This window comes from Gigantopelta aegis, unplaced genomic scaffold (genome assembly GCF_016097555.1).
Source record: "Gigantopelta aegis isolate Gae_Host unplaced genomic scaffold, Gae_host_genome ctg3381_pilon_pilon, whole genome shotgun sequence".
NCBI classification, from domain to species: Eukaryota; Metazoa; Mollusca; class Gastropoda; order Neomphalida; family Peltospiridae; genus Gigantopelta; species Gigantopelta aegis.
In genome coordinates, this window is record NW_024533309.1 from 1 (window position 1) to 20,402 (window position 20,402).

Consider the following 20,402-nt stretch of genomic DNA (forward strand, 5'->3'; position numbering starts at 1 on the left):
AACTCTACATTACTTTAGCTAAAGATATGATACAGGTATATCTCAAGAAAAGGGTGGCTTCCATTTTTAAACGTGATGGGTACTGAAGAACTCATTAGAGATGATTTATAATATAAAAAAATGGTTATTGCAGTTACTTCACGTTGTAACAGTAGGTGTGGTGAAGTGAGCGTGAGCGTCATTGATGTATACATTTAAGGTATTGGTATGGTTATAAATAGTGAAAGTGGTCAAATAATGGCAGCTGTTTTTACCATCACTCCACCCACTTATGAGAAATCACTACTCTATGTTGTTCGTACTGTGTCTTCATCCCCTGACCCTCCATAATGATTTATATAGGAACAGATGAACACATGTTCTTCTGGGTCTAGTATTTTTGAATTTAATCCAATCACAGGAAAACTGACCAATCATATTTGTCTCCAGTTATCATGTGATTCAAGCCACTTTATTGCCATTAACTGACACCACCACAGACGAGTATTGTTATGTTGGACAACGAAGGCCGGCTCATTGTTATTCCAGATGGGGTGTGACTTCCATGATCAGGGTCATACAATTCCTTTATTTCTTTACACTGCTAATATTATTAATGAGAATTGAAAGGATTCAAATTATAAGGACTGATAAAGGCATTGAGGGAGACAACCAGAGAAGTGTGGAGAATAGCTTTGCCAAAAAATGAGAAAATATTAAGTGTTATTAATAAAGTGCATGACCACGCCCACTCATTAGGAGAGTACGACCTGATCGAAAGGTTCAATACAAGTATTTAAATCCAATTTAGTTGCTATGGTGACACAGACAACTGATCAAGTAAAACGTATGTCATATATTATTATAATGTAAATATCATGTACCATGTATTATATATAGCTAACCTCACTTTGTATTTACTCGGATGTCGTTAGTGGGGCGTGGTCTATCAAGTGACTCATAAACTTGCAAACTGTTCCAATCAACATAGTATTATGTGAAAATTGGGTGTTGTAAGTTACTAATTGTACTATATGTTGACGTGGGTATATCCCTTTTCTCTTATAGTATAGTTATTATAATATCAAATTTTTATCGTCAGGAAATAGTAGTGATTTGAACTCTATGATCCAAGAAATGAAACAGAGTAGGTATAGCAGACCACACCCATTAGGTTATTACTTCCTATAAATAGATCTGTCTGGTCCTTCTTTGGCCACACCCACTACTCCTGTTGTAACAACCAAAGTTATACCTTTCCCACGTCTATTGTCACCTTATCTCATACAACTACTCTAAAGCGGGATTACTCATAAAAGTCTATTGTGTAAGTCTAATGGATACATATATAAGTCAAATGGATGTATATATAAGTAAATATTATCACATATATTGGCTACACACATTACCATCCCCTCCTCTCGTAGTGGGACTAAACTCTGGACATATTATGATGCTAAGAAAGGATATACTGGATCCTCGTCGTAAAACATAACACCCACTCAAGACAGATGTAAGTCATGTGATGATCACATGATCTCATTGTATTGCAAACAGGGAAGAGGGTCTACCTATTTACATTCCTGAACTACGAGTTGAACCAAAGGTATTTATTAATTATAATCAAACAATAGCAGAGATTCAAGGTATTTTAACACACCCACTGGATTAGAATCTACTAGTTTAGTTTTTGCCTAGGGACTAGGTAAGCCCCACCTACTTTAAGATTATTTTTATAAATTTTTAGACCGTTTATTTAACTAGAGTGACGCCATCTAAACAATTTGATATGTTAGCTGAGGACTTTGATTACTTGTTTGATAGCAGGCGTGGTTGGTACTCTTATCCTAGCAACAATAGTTTTCTCTCGGCTTTCCATGAGGAAGACTCTTAATTTATTATGGCAATGAAGTGTAATCATTTTTAGAATCATTGCAAAAAAAATTATATATTTAAAAATAATACAATTTATTAATAATAGCACTAACATTGGTAATCGATAAATTAATAATGCTATTGTTACCGTAAATATAATTATTAAATACTTGTTATTTCTCAGAGCAGGCCACACCCTCTTTGAAGATAGTATTTTAGTTTTATTTAACAGTCGATTTGTCTTTAATAATACTGTGGGTGTGTCCACTAGTTCACCCATTAAATAATGTTTACCAGCAGACTTGATAACTACAACAATCATTCCCCCATTATTCCTTTAATTTGTGGGACTAATACCTAATTAATGCACAATACATGTAAAATTTACATGTAATATGTTACCTGTTCATAATATTTTGTATGTCCAACATAATATTGTCCATCATGAGAGATTTCTGTCACTAATACATTTTCTTTAACATTAACACGATTATTGTATGTCTCATATGAATGAAATACTTCAGTTAAATATCGTGACCTCCTCTTTACCTAGATTGGAAAGTAATAATTAGATAAAGAAGTAAGGGGCTACCTCTTGTGTTGATAATCGGTTTCATTTTTGCTGCTGGGTGTACCAGGACGAGGGTAAAACTGATTAATAAACAGTGAAGAAAGTGATACTCTTTAACAAGGGCCACTGTCCTCCTCAAAGTCCTAAAAATAGACACCAACTATGGGGGTGTGGTCTGTTACATGTATTTTAACTACCTCTTCTGTTTCTGTTGGAAACCCACAGATTACATCAGTTGCTATGGTAACACCTGGAACACTACAACAATATCAATAAGTTATATTGATAGTGTCCTGCCCACTTACTTTTGACGAAGATAATCAACAACTTGTCTAAATTGTTTCACAGTATATTCTCGTTTCATAGCAGCTAATACAGGGTCAGCCCCTGACTGAACAGGTACATGTAAAAATGCATATACTCGAGGATGTGCTAAAATCTGAGCTATATCCTAGACCAAACAAGTCACATGATCTGTTACACAAGTCATGTGACATTTACCTCTAAATATTCCAATATATATGGCGGGGTTTGTCATTCCTATACGTAACATACAATTTTCAGGAATAACTTCACTAGTTGCCATAGTAACTCAGGTAGAGTGACATCTATATCTCGACCATATGCTCCTGTATCCTCACTAGTTAGCCCACACTCCACAACTCCTTCAGCAAAGGCTTGTTGTGCTCTCTGAATGATTTCTTCAGGTGAATAACTAGCTAAGTTACCTCTAGAATGCTTCGTTTTACAATATGTGCAATGATTTAGACAACTAAGAGAGAGATGATGTTTGTGAATGAGATCAATTAACTATTATTACCCTGAATTAATAGGAATTATCTCAATGAGTGGATTTCTGCGTATCTTGGGTAAATCTAAATTTGGTCCTGCTAATCTTTTTCCATTAGCTCTCTTTTGTCCAAATAATTTCACAGTATTTCCTTTAATTGTTTCCTCAACTACTTCAACTACTCTATCAAATTTGTTGTACACCAACTACTGAAACATCTTGGACATCAGCCAAATCTTTTTGACCCTGAGGGACACATCCTGCCACAACAAGAGTCTTTTGTAGGTCTTTCCCTCGTCTAATAGCACTTTTTAGTCCGTCTTCACTTGGACCTTTAACTGTACAACTATTCAGCAACCAAATTTGGAGCATCAATTGGCGACTCTAAATTGTTTTAGTATTAATAAATAAAGTATATATAATGGGTGGAGTTTTTTATTACCTGTAATGGCATAACCACTAGCAGCTAGTAGTCCTGCCATATACTCTCCATCACTTGTATTGTGTGAACAACCCCATGTTTTAATATATACACTTTGACTACCTGGAATAAAACTATCGCCTTCAACTGAAGGAGGTGGGGCATGTTTACGTAATGCTCTAGGAAGGACTTGATTGATATTGGGAGAATTCTGATATTGTCATGAGTTGTCACAATGTCTTCAATATCCTTGACTACCTCCTGTTTGCAAGACATCTTATTAGGTGGAGTCTTGTGAAAGGAGGAGTGGCTGGCCGGTTAGCCATACCCCAAAACAAATCAGCTGATGATATTCCTTGATTTTACTGCGGCCTTGACCTAATCCAATCACTCTCAAGGTCAGAAACTAAAAGAAAAAGAAATGGCTTCAGAAGACAAACAAGAAGATCCTGTCCTGAAAAATATTGGGCAGAATATTGCTGTTGCAGAAGGTAGTGATGATTTTATTATCATCGAATTAATAGGAGAATGTAACAATAACTCGTCTACCTCAAACATTACTCCAGACCCTCAATCACCAACTGTTAACATTGACTCTGCCTATGACGATTTTGTAGAACTCACTATAGAAGATGTACAACAAGTATATTGTTCAATGATATTATGTATTTCTCGCATTTTCCATGTTATAATAAATTATTATGACTACATTTTGTGTTTGTGCAGGGTCCTGAGGTACGTAGTCAGAAAGACAAGCGATCTCTTTATGGTATTAGACTATTCCAGTATAGTCCTGAGAGCGAAGGCAACATTTTTATTACTAATGAAGAACTATAATATTGCAAACTGTATCTCAAATCTCTCTATTTTCTAACTTCCAACTGATGACAACAATTTTCTCATATTAACTTGGGTTTAATTTTTGTGCCTGCACAATATGTTAATATGTGTCCGTTATTTTAATTAATTTTTATCATATTTGTTTTATAATACAGACTTCAAAATGTGATCAACTTTAATAGTAATATTGTAAAGACAATGAGAATTTATCAGTAGTTTTATCTTCTAGTGTCAGCACATATGATCATATGACACATCAATAATATATAAATGCAAAATTTGCATAAGACAAAATACTCATTACCATATAAGGCAGGTACATGTCAACTCTGCATTGACCTTGATATCTCAAATAAAATAATTATTTTTTCAATTTTCGGCGAAGAAACTTCATTTTCTTACGAAGTTTTTTGTACTTGTGATGATTCATTTTCTGCCGTCTTTTCTTCAAGACACTGCTGCATTGGTGGGGGGGCGTGGTTAGACACCCCCACAATATATTGATTGAAATATTTATTTGCTCATGATCAATAAGATTTTGGTAACAACTGGAGATATGTACAATTGACCCAGCATTGCGAAATTCACTGGTTGCCATGGAAACCAAGTACTTGTAACTGCTAATTCTTTATTGATATTACAAGAATTATGTTGCCGAGTACCTAATGGGGTGGGAGCTTAAGTGTTGGAGGTTAATACCTACTGGTTGCCATTTTCTAATGAGACATATACATCTAACTAATATTTGTCCTGCCATTAGTAGTGTCTAGTGCGAAATAAAGATAATATTATAAAGAATAGATAGATAGACACAACTCACCACTACTACACGTGCTCATTTTATCATGCTACTTGCAGTACTGCAGTACTGCGCATGCGCAGTAGCAAAACCCCTTCACGTTGCCCAGACAGAGGTAAGTACCTTCCTATCTATTCATGGTTTTACCACAGTTACATATATTCTTTATGTAATGGAATAGATCCATAATCATACTTGTTTTAAGTTTGCATTATATGAGACATACCTGAGTAATGATCCCTTCTGTTACAGTATTGAATTAGAATAAGATGGCCGAAGCAGATGGAGATTTTGAAGGGGGTGATGCTGGAGCCAGTAACACTTATCCAATGCAATGTTCTGCACTACGTAAAGGAGGATATGTCATTCTTAAAGGACGTCCATGTAAAATAGTCGAAATGTCTACATCAAAACTGGCAAACATGGTCATGCTAAGGTCTACATTACATTCCATTCCATGTGCTTTATTTATATAAATTTATTTTACAGGTTCATTTAGTTGGTACTGACATCTTTACTAGTAAGAAATATGAAGATATTTGTCCATCCACTCATAATATGAATGTACCTCGTGTCAAACGAACTGACTATCAAGTATGTATAACTGTGCATATATAGAGAAGTGAAAATTATTGATAATTTTTTTGTGATTGCTAATACACTTTTTCTCTTGTAGCTCATTGATATTGATGATGGATTTCTGAGTCTTATGACAGACTCTGGTGATACTAAAGATGATGTAAAACTTCCTGACAATGAAGAAGGAAAAATTATAAAGGAGAGATTTGAAAATGGAGACACGCTGTTAGTAACTGTTCAAGTAAGTTGCTACCATTATCCATTAAGTCTGTATAATACATTTCCACGTGATGTTCTTCAATTATTCAGTTACTTTTAATCTTTCTCTTTTTTTTCAAGTCTGCAATGGGAGAGGAGTCTGTGACTGGTACTAAGAATACCAAAGATTAAAATTGTGTACCTTTTGGATGTGTCATTCAGTTTTATTGTATTCATATTAAGATCTTGCGGTGTTAACTACTATAATGTCATGTAATACTACCAATATATAATATGTACTAGTTATTAATAGTTAATGGTTTTGTTATTGCTATCAAAAATTTGTTATTCAATACAGACAATATTTTCTATTATGATCTATTAATTATTATAAGTGTTGTAGGACCATCATTTATTTTAAAAGTTAATTAAAGGGGAGAGTCAATCATAATTGATTCATAAAACTATTTACTTTTGTTCAACTTGGGAGCTGGCCATAGCAAGTATTTTATCACCAGCTGCTCCTAAAGGAGAGAGGGAGAGCTCACAGCAAACTCATTAAATGAGTAGGCAGTTGTACCAGATTGTGGTGACACCTTTTCAAATTGTGCCATAGCTGCACTGGAATGGGCAGTAAAAAAATCAATCTCTTCTGCTGTTAACTACACTTAACTCTAATAGATGACATCATCATGACATCATCAGTTACCTTCTCTCCTAGTTTTACGTAAAGCAGCCAAAATCTCTACTTTTTGTTGCATAAACACATCTTGTGATATCTTGCCATTTTAGTATCTCTCTGCATCTACAATTGTCAGAGCAACAAGATGACACTTACATTCTGTGTTATCTCTTACATCTATCAGTCTTTGCCTTAACTGTCCAGGTTGTTTTTTAGCAAATAATCTAATAACTTCAGGAGTTTTAAAGGCATCACTGATTGCCGCTGCTTGAATTGCCTATAAAATACTTGTCACTTTATTAATAATTTTATAATTAATTAATTAATTGATTAATAACTAGGGGTATGGGTTGATTAGATCAAGGTTTGTGTACATGATTTATCCACCTACCAGTTGCATACGATTAATTTCATCAACTAGTGTCATATGCCTGCCATTAATTTGGTCAATGAATCATTAAAACTCTTTCAATTGTTCAACAGTTTTTCACGTCGTGTGTCCTCATACTCACTGGGTTCTAAATCATCTCTAAAAGGGGGTGGAGTCTATTATAACAACCTCTAATAACAATAATAATTACTTTGCTTCCTCTAAGTCTTCTAATTGAGCTACAAGACGATCTAATTGATCCTCTAAATTTTGTTTAAGTCTTTGAGTTTCACTTTGTCCACGAGAACTCATTTTTTCAATTAGTGAGTAGGTGGAGGTCAAATCATTACACATATTGCATAATGATCACAATAGTATTACTCACTGTTATGTTTCATTTGATAACTACACTTCCTTGGTTACTTGTCAAAACAGGTGAGGAGTGAAAAGCATGGCTACTTCTGCGGGTCCTGATAACTCTCAACTAGAGAAGATTGCAAAGAATATCATTTTAAATGTACCCACAAACGAAGTAGGTTATAATCTGAAAAATATTTAATTTTATTCACTTGTCATTCTTTACCCTGTAGTCTATACCTGTAGAGAGTCTCTGGGCTGACAGTGATGCTGTCATTATGTTTCTTAGACGATTTGGATGACAGCTGTGTCGGCTTGGGGCTGTGAAACTCAGTCTCATACAGGTAGCCATATTACCATGCATCCATTTGTTCATGCATACATCCATGTAGCCATTGCTAGAGCAAAATGGGGTAAAGTTAGTTGCTGTGGGATTGGAACAATTAGGAGCTGAAGAGTTTGTTGAGAGAAAATTCTTCGCGGGTAAAGTTTATGTTGACGAGAAAAAAAACAGTGCTACCAAGACCTTGGTTTTAAAAGGTATAGTATCTATATGATATTGATGGTATTATGATTGATATCTTTCAGATTTTCTTGGTTATCCATCTTTAAAGCATTGATAAATGTAGTATCTCGACGAGCTATAGCTGAGGTATATATACATCTTTTATATGGGTTTAAATTTATCATGCTACTTTGATTTTATAGGCAAGACAGAAAAAGATTGATGGCAATCTTAAAGGTGATGGCCTTCAAAATGGTGGTCTCCTTATAGTTTCAAAAAGGAGGTGAATTAATTTACTTTCAAAAGAGGAGACTCCTGGTGATCATGTTGGTAATGATGAGATTTTACAAGCACTTGGAATTGATCCAGGAAAAACAGAGTAGTTTATAATAATGTCACTTTCTGTCCATTTTAGAGTTTGTTTATCCATTTATAATTTATTATCTGTCCATTTATAGTACATCACCTACTGAAGAGATCAAAGCAATGGAAGAAGAAGCTGTCAATTGTGATACAGCTTGTGCTATAGTTGGTGAAATTCCTGATGAAGTTAAACCAAGAAATTTGAACTCAAGAAAAAGTAACTCCCACATAATAATATAATAATAATTATCATAATTATATTGTAATATGTAAGTATGCTGCTTTATAACAGGTGTATCTGGGTACATTTACATGTGGATATGATGAAATGGTGTGGTTAATCTTACAAGAAGCCACACCTATTGATGTGTACTATCCAATGTGTGTATCTTGACCCACTTTGTTTGTTTAATTTGTTATTCTTCAATTTAAAACCATTATGACACTTTTAAATAAATCCTATTAGTTACCATGTAATAGCACCATAATGTGCTGACTTAACAGAACGTCGGTACTTCCCTAATAATCCTGGAAGATCATCTCTAGGTGGTTTCCATTGGGAACAACGTTCAGCTAATATTGACTCGTCCACATTCTTAATTAAACAGTAGTTATTATACCACACTATTTAGCTCCACCTACCAAATTTATCAGGCGAGTTTTGGCATCAATACTTATTATATCTCCCTCTTCTACAAATGCTATTGGGCCACCTTCATAAGCTTCTGGTGTCACATGACCACCATAATACCTGTTTGAAAAATTTGTAAAACCAGTTTAATTGATTATAATATTTTACCATGAGATGCACCACTGAATCGACCATCAGTTATCAAAGCAACAGTTCGTCCTAGCCCCGCCCCCACTAATGCTGCTCCAGGAGATAGCATTTCTGGCATACCAGGACTACAATATACAGTACATAGCAATCACTACTGTTAGTTTTCCATATATACCTTCCTTTGGGTCCCTCGTAACGTATAATGAGGACATCCCCTGGTTTAATCTATTAAGAATAATTTGTATAATAATTATTATGTTCATACCTTTCTAGCCATAATAGCATCATATGCAGTATATTCACCATCAAAGACACGAGCCTACAATCAACATTATTGTCATATATATTATACATAGTAAGTTATTTACTGGTCCTGTGAAAGGTTTGTCGAATACTTTACCACTTAATTTTAATAGTGCACTCTCAGGACAAAGAGAACCCTGTAATTAAAGCAATAATTAAAATGTCTCTTATTATATTTTAATAATTTACTTTCATAACTATAATATGGTTTCCAGGAGATGATAGAGGATTATTGAGTGGACGGACAACTTCCTAATAAGGGCATTAATTATATTGAGTGGGTGGAGTGCTAACTTGTTTGAGATCAACCATACGAGGTACAGTTACAAGGTTTTCTGCCAGAGTTTTTCCAGTTACAGTAAGACAATCTCCATGTAAATAAAACCACCTTCTAACAGTTCTTTTTGAATGACCTGAGGTATGGATACATAATTAGGATAATGGATGTGGACATAAACCAATGGACGCATATAAAACATACCGGCAGTCCACCTATAGTATGGAGATCAGACATATGATACTATAAGGATAGGGGTCAGAGTTTAAAGGTTAAAAATCAGCAATGTACCTTGCCATGAGGTTTTAAATTAGCTAAAAGAGGTACTCGGTCACCAATGGTATTAAATTCTTCGATACTCAAATCAACTCCAGCTCTACAATATATATGGTTAATTCATACAGTAGACAGACCACACCCCTTACTCATAAGCTAATGCCAGCAAATGTAACACTCCATTTGTAGAACCTCCAAGTGCATACATTATTGTAATGGCATTTTCAAAGGCCTGCCAGTACATGAAGTAATAGAGTAATGATATTTGTTACCTTTTTAGTCATGATTTGTCTTGAAGTTATTTTTTTAGAGAGAAGTTGAAATACAATATTAACAATGTCAGAACAATGGTTGTATTTTTCTTCTGTCACTTTGTTCTCTCTCGATACAGCTGGACTAGAACATGTCCCTTCAGATAACACAACACAATATATAATAGTACATGTGTAGGTCATTTACCTGGAGGAGACATCCCTAGTGCTTCAATAGCAGAACTCATTGTGTTAGCCGTAAACATACCACCTTGAAATAAGGAAAGGATCACTTATCTATCTATTTCATTCATCCATCTGGCATCTGTCCATTCATTAATCTATTTATCCATTTACCACAAGATCCTGATCCAGGTAAGGCAAAGCATTCAATTGTATGTAATTCTTCCATATCAATTAATCCAGCACCATATGATCCAATAGCTTCCATTATTGTTTGAGCATCCCATGCTACATCTCGGTCTTCACACTTTCCAGGAAGAATTGTCCCCCCATATAGGCTAGCACCTATAGCATTAAGACGAGCTATAGGCATTACCACACCAGGTACTAAAAATAAAACATAGTATATGATGTCATAAACTTTTATTAACCTGTTTTATCACAGCCTCCTAGAGCAATAATAGCGTCCTAGTATTGTTTATTAGTATATTGTTAGTATATTGATAGTATATTGTTAGTATATTGATAGTATATTGTTAGTATATTGATAGTATATGATAGTATATTGATAATATAATATGATATTATTAGATGGTTACCGCAAAATAAGCTTGATGCATAATTTCTGCACAGTCAGCAATCCAATCACGTGATATTAGGGAATAACGCATACCCACTGAGCCCTGTAATTAATATGTTAATATTGGGAGGAGTAATGTGAGTGGAGCTTACATTGGTTTCTCCATCGCTGACAACAGGTGTACCACAAATGAATGCTTTACCTAAATTAATTAGTAATAGCATAATAATTAAACCACACCCCCACCTCCTAGTTTTTCAACCTCCTTCACAATAATATCAGTTAATTCACTTGAAAAATAAAAGTTTAATTAGTAAATAATTAAGGAGGTGCTTACCGAAAATGATTATTGCATGGTAGAGCATTACTGTAAGGGCTAATGACTGTGATAATTGGTTTAGTGAAGTCCTCATCCTATGAGTGTCATGTGATAGTCACGTAATAGCATTGTATTATGCAATTAAACCTTAAATCCTGCTCCTCTAAGATGAGCTCTAGCTGCAGACTGTTCAATATATGATATTACAATATAATTATTAAACACTCACTCTTTTCACCCACAAATGATGATCTTCTTTCTTTCCAGTTAATGCATTGCTATTTACCTGCAAATTATAATACAACAGTGAAGAACAACTTAATGGGTACCTTTAAACTAGGAGAAGCGTCTAAAGACAGGAATGTTTCCATAAGAATGCTTCCAAAAGAATAATATATTTTTGTGTCAGATACTATTATTCATGGCATCTGTAATTGCAACACCCATTTCATGAATTTCTGATAAAACATTCCTGCCATATCATACGTCGTCAAATGTCTCTCTAACTTCTATAATTCGTAGTTCTATTTTATTATGTATTGTTGTTCTCTATTTAGTAGTACTTCGACTAATCTTAGCTGGCTACTAAAACATAACATTAACTTTACTTTGGATTGACTGACATTTCTTGTAGTTTAAAATAAAGTTAAGATTTATAAAAAAAAAAAAAAAAACATGTTGTGTTGCCCAAACGATTCCTACTCGCTCACCCACTCAGGCTTCCACTTAGGCTCCAGGATTCCCTGCTATTGCTAGCTGGGACCGCCACCTGGCTTGGTAACCCTCGTCTTCGCGAGGTAATCCTGGCTGGAGCGTCGCCCTAACTTAAAACCAGCCGTACGGGATTCCAGCTCTTAGGGAATATCGCATTCAGGAACCGGGAACTACAAATACACCAGCCTCTTCTCGTTTTAAAGGGAGACTACCAGCCCTATCCTAGTCGGCCTTTCGGATACTCCGTAGAGTATGCTGGTAACCATCTCAGAGGTCTGATGCATTGCAGAACGCTGGCCCACAACACAACCTATCCAAGGTGTTTTCATTTCCTTTTATATGTACTGCAGATTTTGTCTTCATGCTCTTGTGGGGCGGCACTGTGTACGCTTATGAATCTCATTAACGAGGTACGCTCATCGATGAACTAAAAAGATTGTTAGAATAATTAAAACTAAAGCTATACTTTTGATGACCAAGAATAAAACTAGTTCTACTTAAGCAAACTAGAACAATATTACTAATTATAATAATTTTTATTATATCTTAATTTTATAGGGCTTAAAAAATAAAAATCATTACCTAAAACACTCTTCTTCGATTCATTATCTAAATTTATAACAGCTCCTTTAGTTCTTCAAATCCTCCAGCTTTGGATAACTTTCTTCAGTTAATGGCTGTTAACTTACCTTGTCGTAGCTATAATTAGCTAATCATATAGGCTCAACCTAAGACTGTTTATATAACAACAGTTAATACAAAAATGGACATTCATAATTTTATGTCTTAATTTTATAAGAAGTGGTGGCATAACTTTAAGCTTTTAAAAAGTGCAATCTAAAATATAGTACATCAAGAGAAGCCAGATAAATAATAAGTTATAAGGACAAAGTTAAAAATACCAGTCAAACAGGTTTTGGATATAATAAATCTATATTATCAGTAGCAACAAGGGACAGGGGTCAACTTTCTTCTGGAAGTGGAGATAAGGAAAGAGGTGAGGCTCCATTTTATCTTTCTTTAGTAGGTGTAAGTCCTTCAGGTACTTCTAATATTAACTTCTCAATTGTACACTGATCTTGTGAAGGGACAATGTCCTGATCTTTGGTAGTTTGCTAATGCCTTTGCCATTATGATGTCCATATACACTTGAATGACCTGAAATCATTTTCTTCAGACAGACCATATAGTATAGATATAGTATTCACCTCATCTGTTAGGTAGTCCATTGTAGTGAGACATATAATAGATGACATAGACAGTGGTTGTTTCTATTGCCTGCAGTTTACATTTTCTATATGAAAAGTGCATGTACATTTGAACCTTCATCTGATTGATAGAAAAGCATGAATGGATCTTGTTGAATGATTTTGCTGTATTAACAGGAGTAACCTATGTTACTGGTGATTGATTGTACAAAATACAATTTTGAACATACATTACTGTTTACTGATATAGAACTATTAAGTATTGTTTTCTGTGAATGAAGAATAGTGTCTATTCTGATATTTCACTATCCCTACAAGTTATAAATGACACTGCCTATTTTAATGTAGTTTTCATACATACAGTGTTAATATACAGATTTAGCTATATACATCTTATCTAATGTTTTTATACTTATACTTGAACAACTGGACACTTAGTTCTATAAACATAACAATTGATGTCATAAATGTTATTTGTTACAATATGTTTGACTAATGATGTTGAAGTCTTTTGTTATGTGAATACATAAAGGTTGGCATGCTTTGTTACATCAATAGTCTGAAGAGATTCACCACAACTTCCATACCTAAATATATATTATATTAAACTTAGGGACAAATCTATGACTGATCTTGTCAAATAACAGGATTATAGGTGCATACCCTTCACAGATGTAGTCTAGAATATTGTCTGAATTACCTAACTCATCAAAAATCAAGTCCTGAAGGTGAATTTTTTCTTGTTACCCTGTTCAACATAATATTGAATATCACTCTTAATATCATTACTAACATGTATTTTCAATACAAGCACACATTACTAGTCTGTGGCTTATTGTTGCATACTATATAAGTTTAGTAATACCTTCAGTAACATACTTCTGTGTGACAGCATAAGTTTGTATTAATTTGAATTTTTTAACTTCAAATATTATACCTGACTTTGTACATTCACAACATGCAGGTTTGCTGGTTAATTGCAGGAATTCTACAAAAATAGAATGGTTCATCAGACACTGGAGGACACCACTAACATAGCAATTGCTAGCTGTGTTGGTGATACAAGGAGGTTGTAATATTATGTAAAACAGCATGGCTATAATTTTATTTCCATGAATACACGCCTATAGTTTTGCATCTTAACGAGTCCCACCTACAATTGAATATTGTAAATGTGCCGTATACTTCCGTTCACGCTGAACACGTGCTATTATAACTTCTGTATTACTATAAATTATACAACAATTTATAATTATTATATAATATTATTATGGCTGAGGGAAAGGATTTGTTACCGTTTGAAAACTCTCCAGAATCTTTTATTAACAGTGAGTTTTGTTAATTCTGTTGTTTATGAAACAATTCTTGAGATAATTATAACTGATTATATAAAGTAAGAATTCACATCATAAATATTTTTGGTTTGTGACAGGTTCTGGCCCTTTGACTGTACCACGTGATGAGCATGTGAGTCAGACACTAGTAGATCCAAGAAGTGTCTATAAGCATTATGATCCACATGATCTAGTGTCACTAGCTAAAGAAGTAAGACATTAACGATAATACATGTCATCTGACCACACCCCTTCTCCTATAGGTACAACAAGCTGATCAGTTTGTTCAGGCTACAACTTCTGGCAAGTTACAAGTCATTGTTGATCAGATACGATACTTACAAGAACAGGTACATATTATCATAGCAACACCCCTTCAATTTATGATGCAATCACACCTACTCATTAGGCACATAAGATATTAGATTCAGCTAAACGTGATGCACAATTACATCATGCTGCTTGCAATTTTGTCAAAGTCCCCTGGGCAAAACTTACCATCTTTATGAAAAAAAGAATGGACAAGCTTACTTTTCTATGTTATCGCCTGAGGTAAGTCTTATATATTAACCACACCTCCAATTAATTTATTATTATTATTACAGGAGTGGGGAGGGAATCCTCCTAATACATTCCTTGGGTCTTATCGACTTGAATATGATCGTTCTTGGACACCTGCTGAGAAAGTGAATGAAAGAGAACGAGATATCATAAATATTCAGAAAGCAATTACAGCTGCTATCCCCGTCATTAGTGGTGATATTGAAAATGATAAATTAACAGGAAAAGATGAAACACTTAAATAAGTATTTTTTTTTTATTTTAATAAACAATTATTAATAATATTATTATTAATATAGCATTCATTATATAATATTAGTCAGTTGGTGAGTGAAACACAATATTATAAGAGAACCATCCAACAAAATAAACTGGTTTATTCAGTAATTTATGGACATAAATATAATGATATAGTGTTGTGATTAATGAAATAAAATGGCACCTATAAATAACTGTTGCAAGATTTGTCACACTACAGATGTGCTGACCACCCTACCAATGGGACGTAATCGTCTCCTGTCCTGAGGTACTTGAACAGATCGCATAGCGGAATCCTAAGAAACAAAGGATTGACAAAAGCATGGAGATATATTTACATACCCTAAGACTTCGTCGACTTTGTTGATTACGAACAAAAGTGGAAATTGGTGGCTCAGTTAAATCAGGATTAGATGAAGTATGTGTCATCATTCTTCTAGATGGATGAGGAGAAAAAATCTCCAGAGCTAGGTCGAGGAGATGTAGGACGAGATGTAGGACGAAGAAGGAGTGGAGAAGAATTTTGAGGAGTTTCCAATGGCTGTGGTAACTGTTCCTGCTCTTCTTCATCAACATACTATATGGAGTGATAATATAGTCTCATACCTGTGTAAATGGTTTGGGTATCAGTCTGACCTGTTAATATCATCTGTAGAGAATAATTTTGCTAATTGATTTGCCAAGTGTCTTCGTAGAGGAGATTTATTTGGTAAATGTATAACATGTGATAATTGTTCACTGTTTGAAATAACCTCTTTCAAGAAATAGGAGAGCACCATGTACACCACAGGCAGTCACATGATCAGCATATTCCTATATAAATTGATTAATACATGGAGTAATGGATTAATACATGGAGTAATGGATTAATACATGGTGTAATGGATTAATATATGGTGTAATGGATTAATATATGGAGTAATGGATTAATACATGGAGTAATGGATTAATATATGGAGTAATGAATTAATACATGGAGTAATCAATTAATACATGGAGTAATGGATTAATATATGGATTAATACATGGTAATGGATTAATACATGAGTGTAATGGATTAATACATGGTGTAATGGATTAATATATGAGTAATGGATTAATACATGGTGTAATGGATTAATACATGGAGTAATGGATGAACAAATAAGTGAATGAATGGATGAATGAGTGAACAAATAGATGGATATTGGGTACCTCCATATTAATTTTCTTTAACCAAAGACAAACATCAGTATTAGTCCAATATAGTGGATTGTTAGTTGTTTGACGATGAGCATGAATAGCCTCTCTACGAAACTCATGCATTCGAAGTAGTTCGACTCCTGATAGAAAACTAAGTTGTTCCAACTTCTTTGTTATCTACAAATATAATAATAATATTCATTACCTCAAAACACTATGAATATTATTAAAAGTATACCTTGAGGTATTTCTTAATGTCATCACGAGATAGAGAATTGAGGACACGCCCATCTACCATACCATTATACAGACTGGACGAGAGATGCGGCAAACCACAGTCTATAGCCCAAGTATATGCCACCCAATTATGATCAATAGTACTCGCTTCAGGAAAATGAGAACTAGAGAATAAAGTCATGTGACATATACTCCATAAAATAAATCAACACAATAACACAATAGTACATGTACAATACATGTAAATTACATGTAAATACATGTAATTAAATTATGTCAATTACTACAAAATAATGTGTTATATATACAAATGTTACTGATATTATCACAGCTGGGCTACTCATCTGTCATACGACATTAATATCAATTACTATAGTTAGATGTCTTCTGGTAAAGCATATCCTGTGAAGCTTCCCACATTATATCAAAAGCCACACACAATAAACACTATGTAATATAAATTGATGATAAAGTGCATTACATGTTAACAAGGTCATTGATGTTTATGCATATATTTTGTGGTAATTAAATTATTTACTTTGATGATGGCCTTCGGAGTTCTTCAATAGCTAGACGAAGTCTTCGACGATGAAGTGGGTGACTAATACTCAGTCTCTTTTCCATGTCAGAGTTAGTGAGCGCTAGCATAGCATGTCCTGATGTCACATATTGTCTAATTGAGCTAATATATTGAGGCATTCCTAGAGAAATTATATAATTATATTAAAATCATCAGTTCTGATTTTTCTAAGAGCTCATTTATAACAACATGTTGCATCAACAATTATATAATTAACAATTAACAACCTTAAATCTAATTTTCCTGCTTAACAAGAGGGAAATGTCAACACAATAGCTGTCATTTTGGTAACCCTGGCAACCTAGCTCTATTGCTTTATTATCAAACACATAAAAAACTATAATTGTATTCATGAACATCATATTCATTTGGTCAGTACTCTCAAACTGAATTGTTAAGAAATGACGTGAATATGATAAAAATCTATAGTATAAGATCATTGATTCTATTGTATGTAACTTACCTACAACAACTTCCATCCATGCCACTATAGCTCGTGTATTCCATTGTTGAAATTGTGTTCCTCGAAATTCTTCTAAGACAGCATGTGGGTCACTGACATCTTGGAGACTTACTGTGGAAAGGCGATAGGGATTTGGAGAGCTGGTGTTACTACGATGATGTAGTCCAGAGTGTGATGACAATGATGTTTGACTTAATTGAAGGTTATCTGTGAGAAAGAAAATTGTAAAATGTAGTCCATGCTATTGTATTTATAGTAACTGCTGTAATTCATAGTTTTATTGTCATACCATTCAGTGTTAAAAAGATATAACATCTTATGAATAGACTTAAGTATATTAATGAAAGCATATTAACAATGAATGACTCAATGGCTATAGAAAAAAGATCCCAATTGAGAAATCTTGGTAGCCATCCAAAAAATTTGGCTACTGGTCAATGTAAAAAAACATTTGCAGAGTTTGAGCTAAAGTGGAATGATAACAAAATAATTGTGTTGAAAATAACTCTAATACTTTTAGTTTTGTTCAAACTTCTCATGTTAACAAAACATACCAACATTACTTAGTGGACGTGACATAATCAGTTGTACTCCATTAATAGTACAACCTAAGTTTCATATTACATGGAATATGATAAGTGAAGTGTAAAATAACACTGGTTTACTAATTCCATCAAGTACATTATGTCATAACACTTTATTATTATTATAACAATACTTACCTAAACTTGATGTACTCCTTTGAGATAAACTAGATACACTATGACGTTTTCCAGTACTTGAAGCCCTTCGAAATCGGTTTAAGAAGTTTCTCACACTTCGTCTTTCTCGTCTGTGTCTGTCGATATTTGTGGGTGTGGCCACACGAGCTTCACATTGCGATGATGCGATACTAACTCGTTCTCCCCAATCTTCGCATACTATCACTTCAGCCCCGCCTCCTCCGCTAGCATGACCACTATCACTCTCTCCAATCTCTTCTTGCTGCCTTTGCATATCAGGGGGTGTTCCCATGGAAACAAGACTGGGTCGTATGTCAACTTGAATGGCAGCATCAACTACTGGTTTGGTAGCTCGTAAATCTCTCACAAGTGCTCTCAAACTATTGTTAGCTGATTTGACTGCAGATAATTCATCATTCTTATGTTCCAATTCCACTTCAATTGATCTGAGAGATGCATCATTAATATCAAGCTTCGTTCTAAGATTAACAGATCTTTCTGCCGCCTCACGTGCTTTCTTAAGCAGATCCCATTTTTCACGCTCCAGTCGAGCATTTTGTCGACTTAATTTCTTATTCTATCTTCTCTTACATTCAATTCCATTAAATGCTGTGAATGAATCAATTCAATTTCTCTTTCTTTCTCTCTCAATTGAATTTGTAGTTGTTCAATTAACAAGACAGCTGGCGATTGGATTGTGCTTTCTCCTCTTGAAGCTCTCTCATTCTTCTCAGTTGTTCCCGTTTATAAAATTGGTTTTTCTCATTTAGTGATGTCACATTGTATTCCTTTTTAACAGCAATAGATTTCATTTCAATGTCTTCATCTTCAATACTAACAGGATTGACAAACCATTCTTCCTCAACTTCTTTCTCATTATTTCCTCTCATATTGTGATTGGTATGTCTTTGTCTCTGCTTTTTACACTGACTTCTGCATATCTGTGGTATTTGCACTTTCATTGATCAAATGTCCTCTCTGTAGCTCTTCAGTAAGTAAATCTTCTAATGCAGATGGGCATAACTTCTCTTGTCTCTTCTTTTTCTTGGACATTATCCTTCATCATCCTCATTTTCATATTGTAGAGACACTCCAGGATAAACTGCATGTTTGAATGGAAATGACATTTCTTTTACCATCAATGGTGTGGTATCTATTACTTGACGAGGATTGCCAGAGAGGATAGATTTGTGCTCCATATATGAGGATAATGCAGTATCATCTGATGATAGTGAAAGAGGTTGTTCCTTGGAGAAAAGGATCTCAACTGGAGAGCTAAAGGAGGGAGGATCTGGTGCATACTTTTGTTTGAGGGGTAGTCTCTGTGGAGACTTAACACGAATTGGTCTGGACTTGGAGAGGGTGATTTGCTGTCACTTGAACTAGTCAATGCTGGAGTAAAGAACGACGAACTGTGTCTTGTGCACTGCTAACACGACAAAAGACTTCATCACTGTCTTCACCTTCCTCTTCTTTGTCCCTTTGATCCCACAATCGTCGCTTAGTGGCTGGATTACTTCGAGACATTGAATTATATGACGTGACTGATGTCGTTTTTGGTTGATGGGGCAAACCATTTCTTTGTTTCCATTGCCTACGATCTAAATGATCTTGAACTCTCCTCAATTCTTCTTCCATTGATTCGATGAACGCCCTTCGGCTGCGAGTATCCACTGGTGTAGGTGTCCTTTGGACAGCGGCCATTCACCGTTACCAATTTTATTAAGTTAGAGCGATTGAGTTAGTTATCGAGCTATCACAGAATTACACAAAGTCTATTGACTGCGACTTAAAAAGTGTTGTTTGCATGAGTTATTACTCCTACTTGCGTTGGATGTACTTAA

General features: G+C 34.5%; 3 protein-coding genes and 1 pseudogene across 3 annotated transcripts; 1 reads left to right on the forward strand and 3 right to left on the reverse strand.

Annotated features, from left to right (window-relative positions):
- Positions 1-2,256: 2,256 nt before the first annotated feature.
- LOC121392107 (threonylcarbamoyladenosine tRNA methylthiotransferase-like) lies at positions 2,257-5,189 on the reverse strand (the record flags this gene model as incomplete). Its single annotated transcript, XM_041523473.1, is given in 12 exon segments — positions 2,257-2,403; positions 2,447-2,464; positions 2,467-2,568; positions 2,623-2,683; positions 2,731-2,876; positions 2,927-2,953; positions 2,955-2,998; positions 3,001-3,197; positions 3,246-3,403; positions 3,405-3,592; positions 3,652-3,783; positions 5,180-5,189. Coding segments are annotated over 12 exon segments (1,230 nt in total), but the record flags the coding sequence as incomplete, so codon positions are not given.
- Positions 5,190-5,544: 355 nt separating this feature from the next.
- On the forward strand, positions 5,545-6,244 carry LOC121392099 (eukaryotic translation initiation factor 5A-1-like). The gene is given in 5 exon segments (XM_041523469.1): positions 5,545-5,680; positions 5,683-5,711; positions 5,765-5,869; positions 5,952-6,095; positions 6,194-6,244. Coding segments are annotated over 5 exon segments (465 nt in total).
- Positions 6,245-6,520: 276 nt separating this feature from the next.
- LOC121392100 lies at positions 6,521-7,416 on the reverse strand (annotated as a pseudogene).
- An 8,394-nt stretch (positions 7,417-15,810) lies between these two features.
- Positions 15,811-19,611, reverse strand: LOC121392101 (kazrin-A-like). Its single transcript, XM_041523470.1, has 5 exons — positions 19,490-19,611; positions 18,559-19,121; positions 17,332-17,494; positions 16,795-16,957; positions 15,811-15,951 (listed from the first exon to the last, which is right to left on the reverse strand). The coding sequence occupies exons 1-5, from the start codon at positions 19,609-19,611 to the stop codon at positions 15,811-15,813; spliced, it is 1,152 nt and encodes a 383-aa protein (XP_041379404.1).
- Positions 19,612-20,402: the final 791 nt, after the last annotated feature.

Coding starts and splice junctions, on each gene's coding strand:
- LOC121392101 (XM_041523470.1), bottom strand. CDS start 19,611: ATGTCCAAGAAAAAGAAGAGACAAGAGAAGTTATGCCCATCTGCATTA. Junction 19,122..19,489: donor AATACCACAGATATGCAGAA/GTCAGTGTAAAA, acceptor TAAGAAATTAAG/TCGACAAAATGCTCGACTGG. Junction 15,952..16,794: donor ACATTAAGAAATACCTCAAG/GTATACTTTTAA, acceptor CACTCCATATAG/TATGTTGATGAAGAAGAGCA.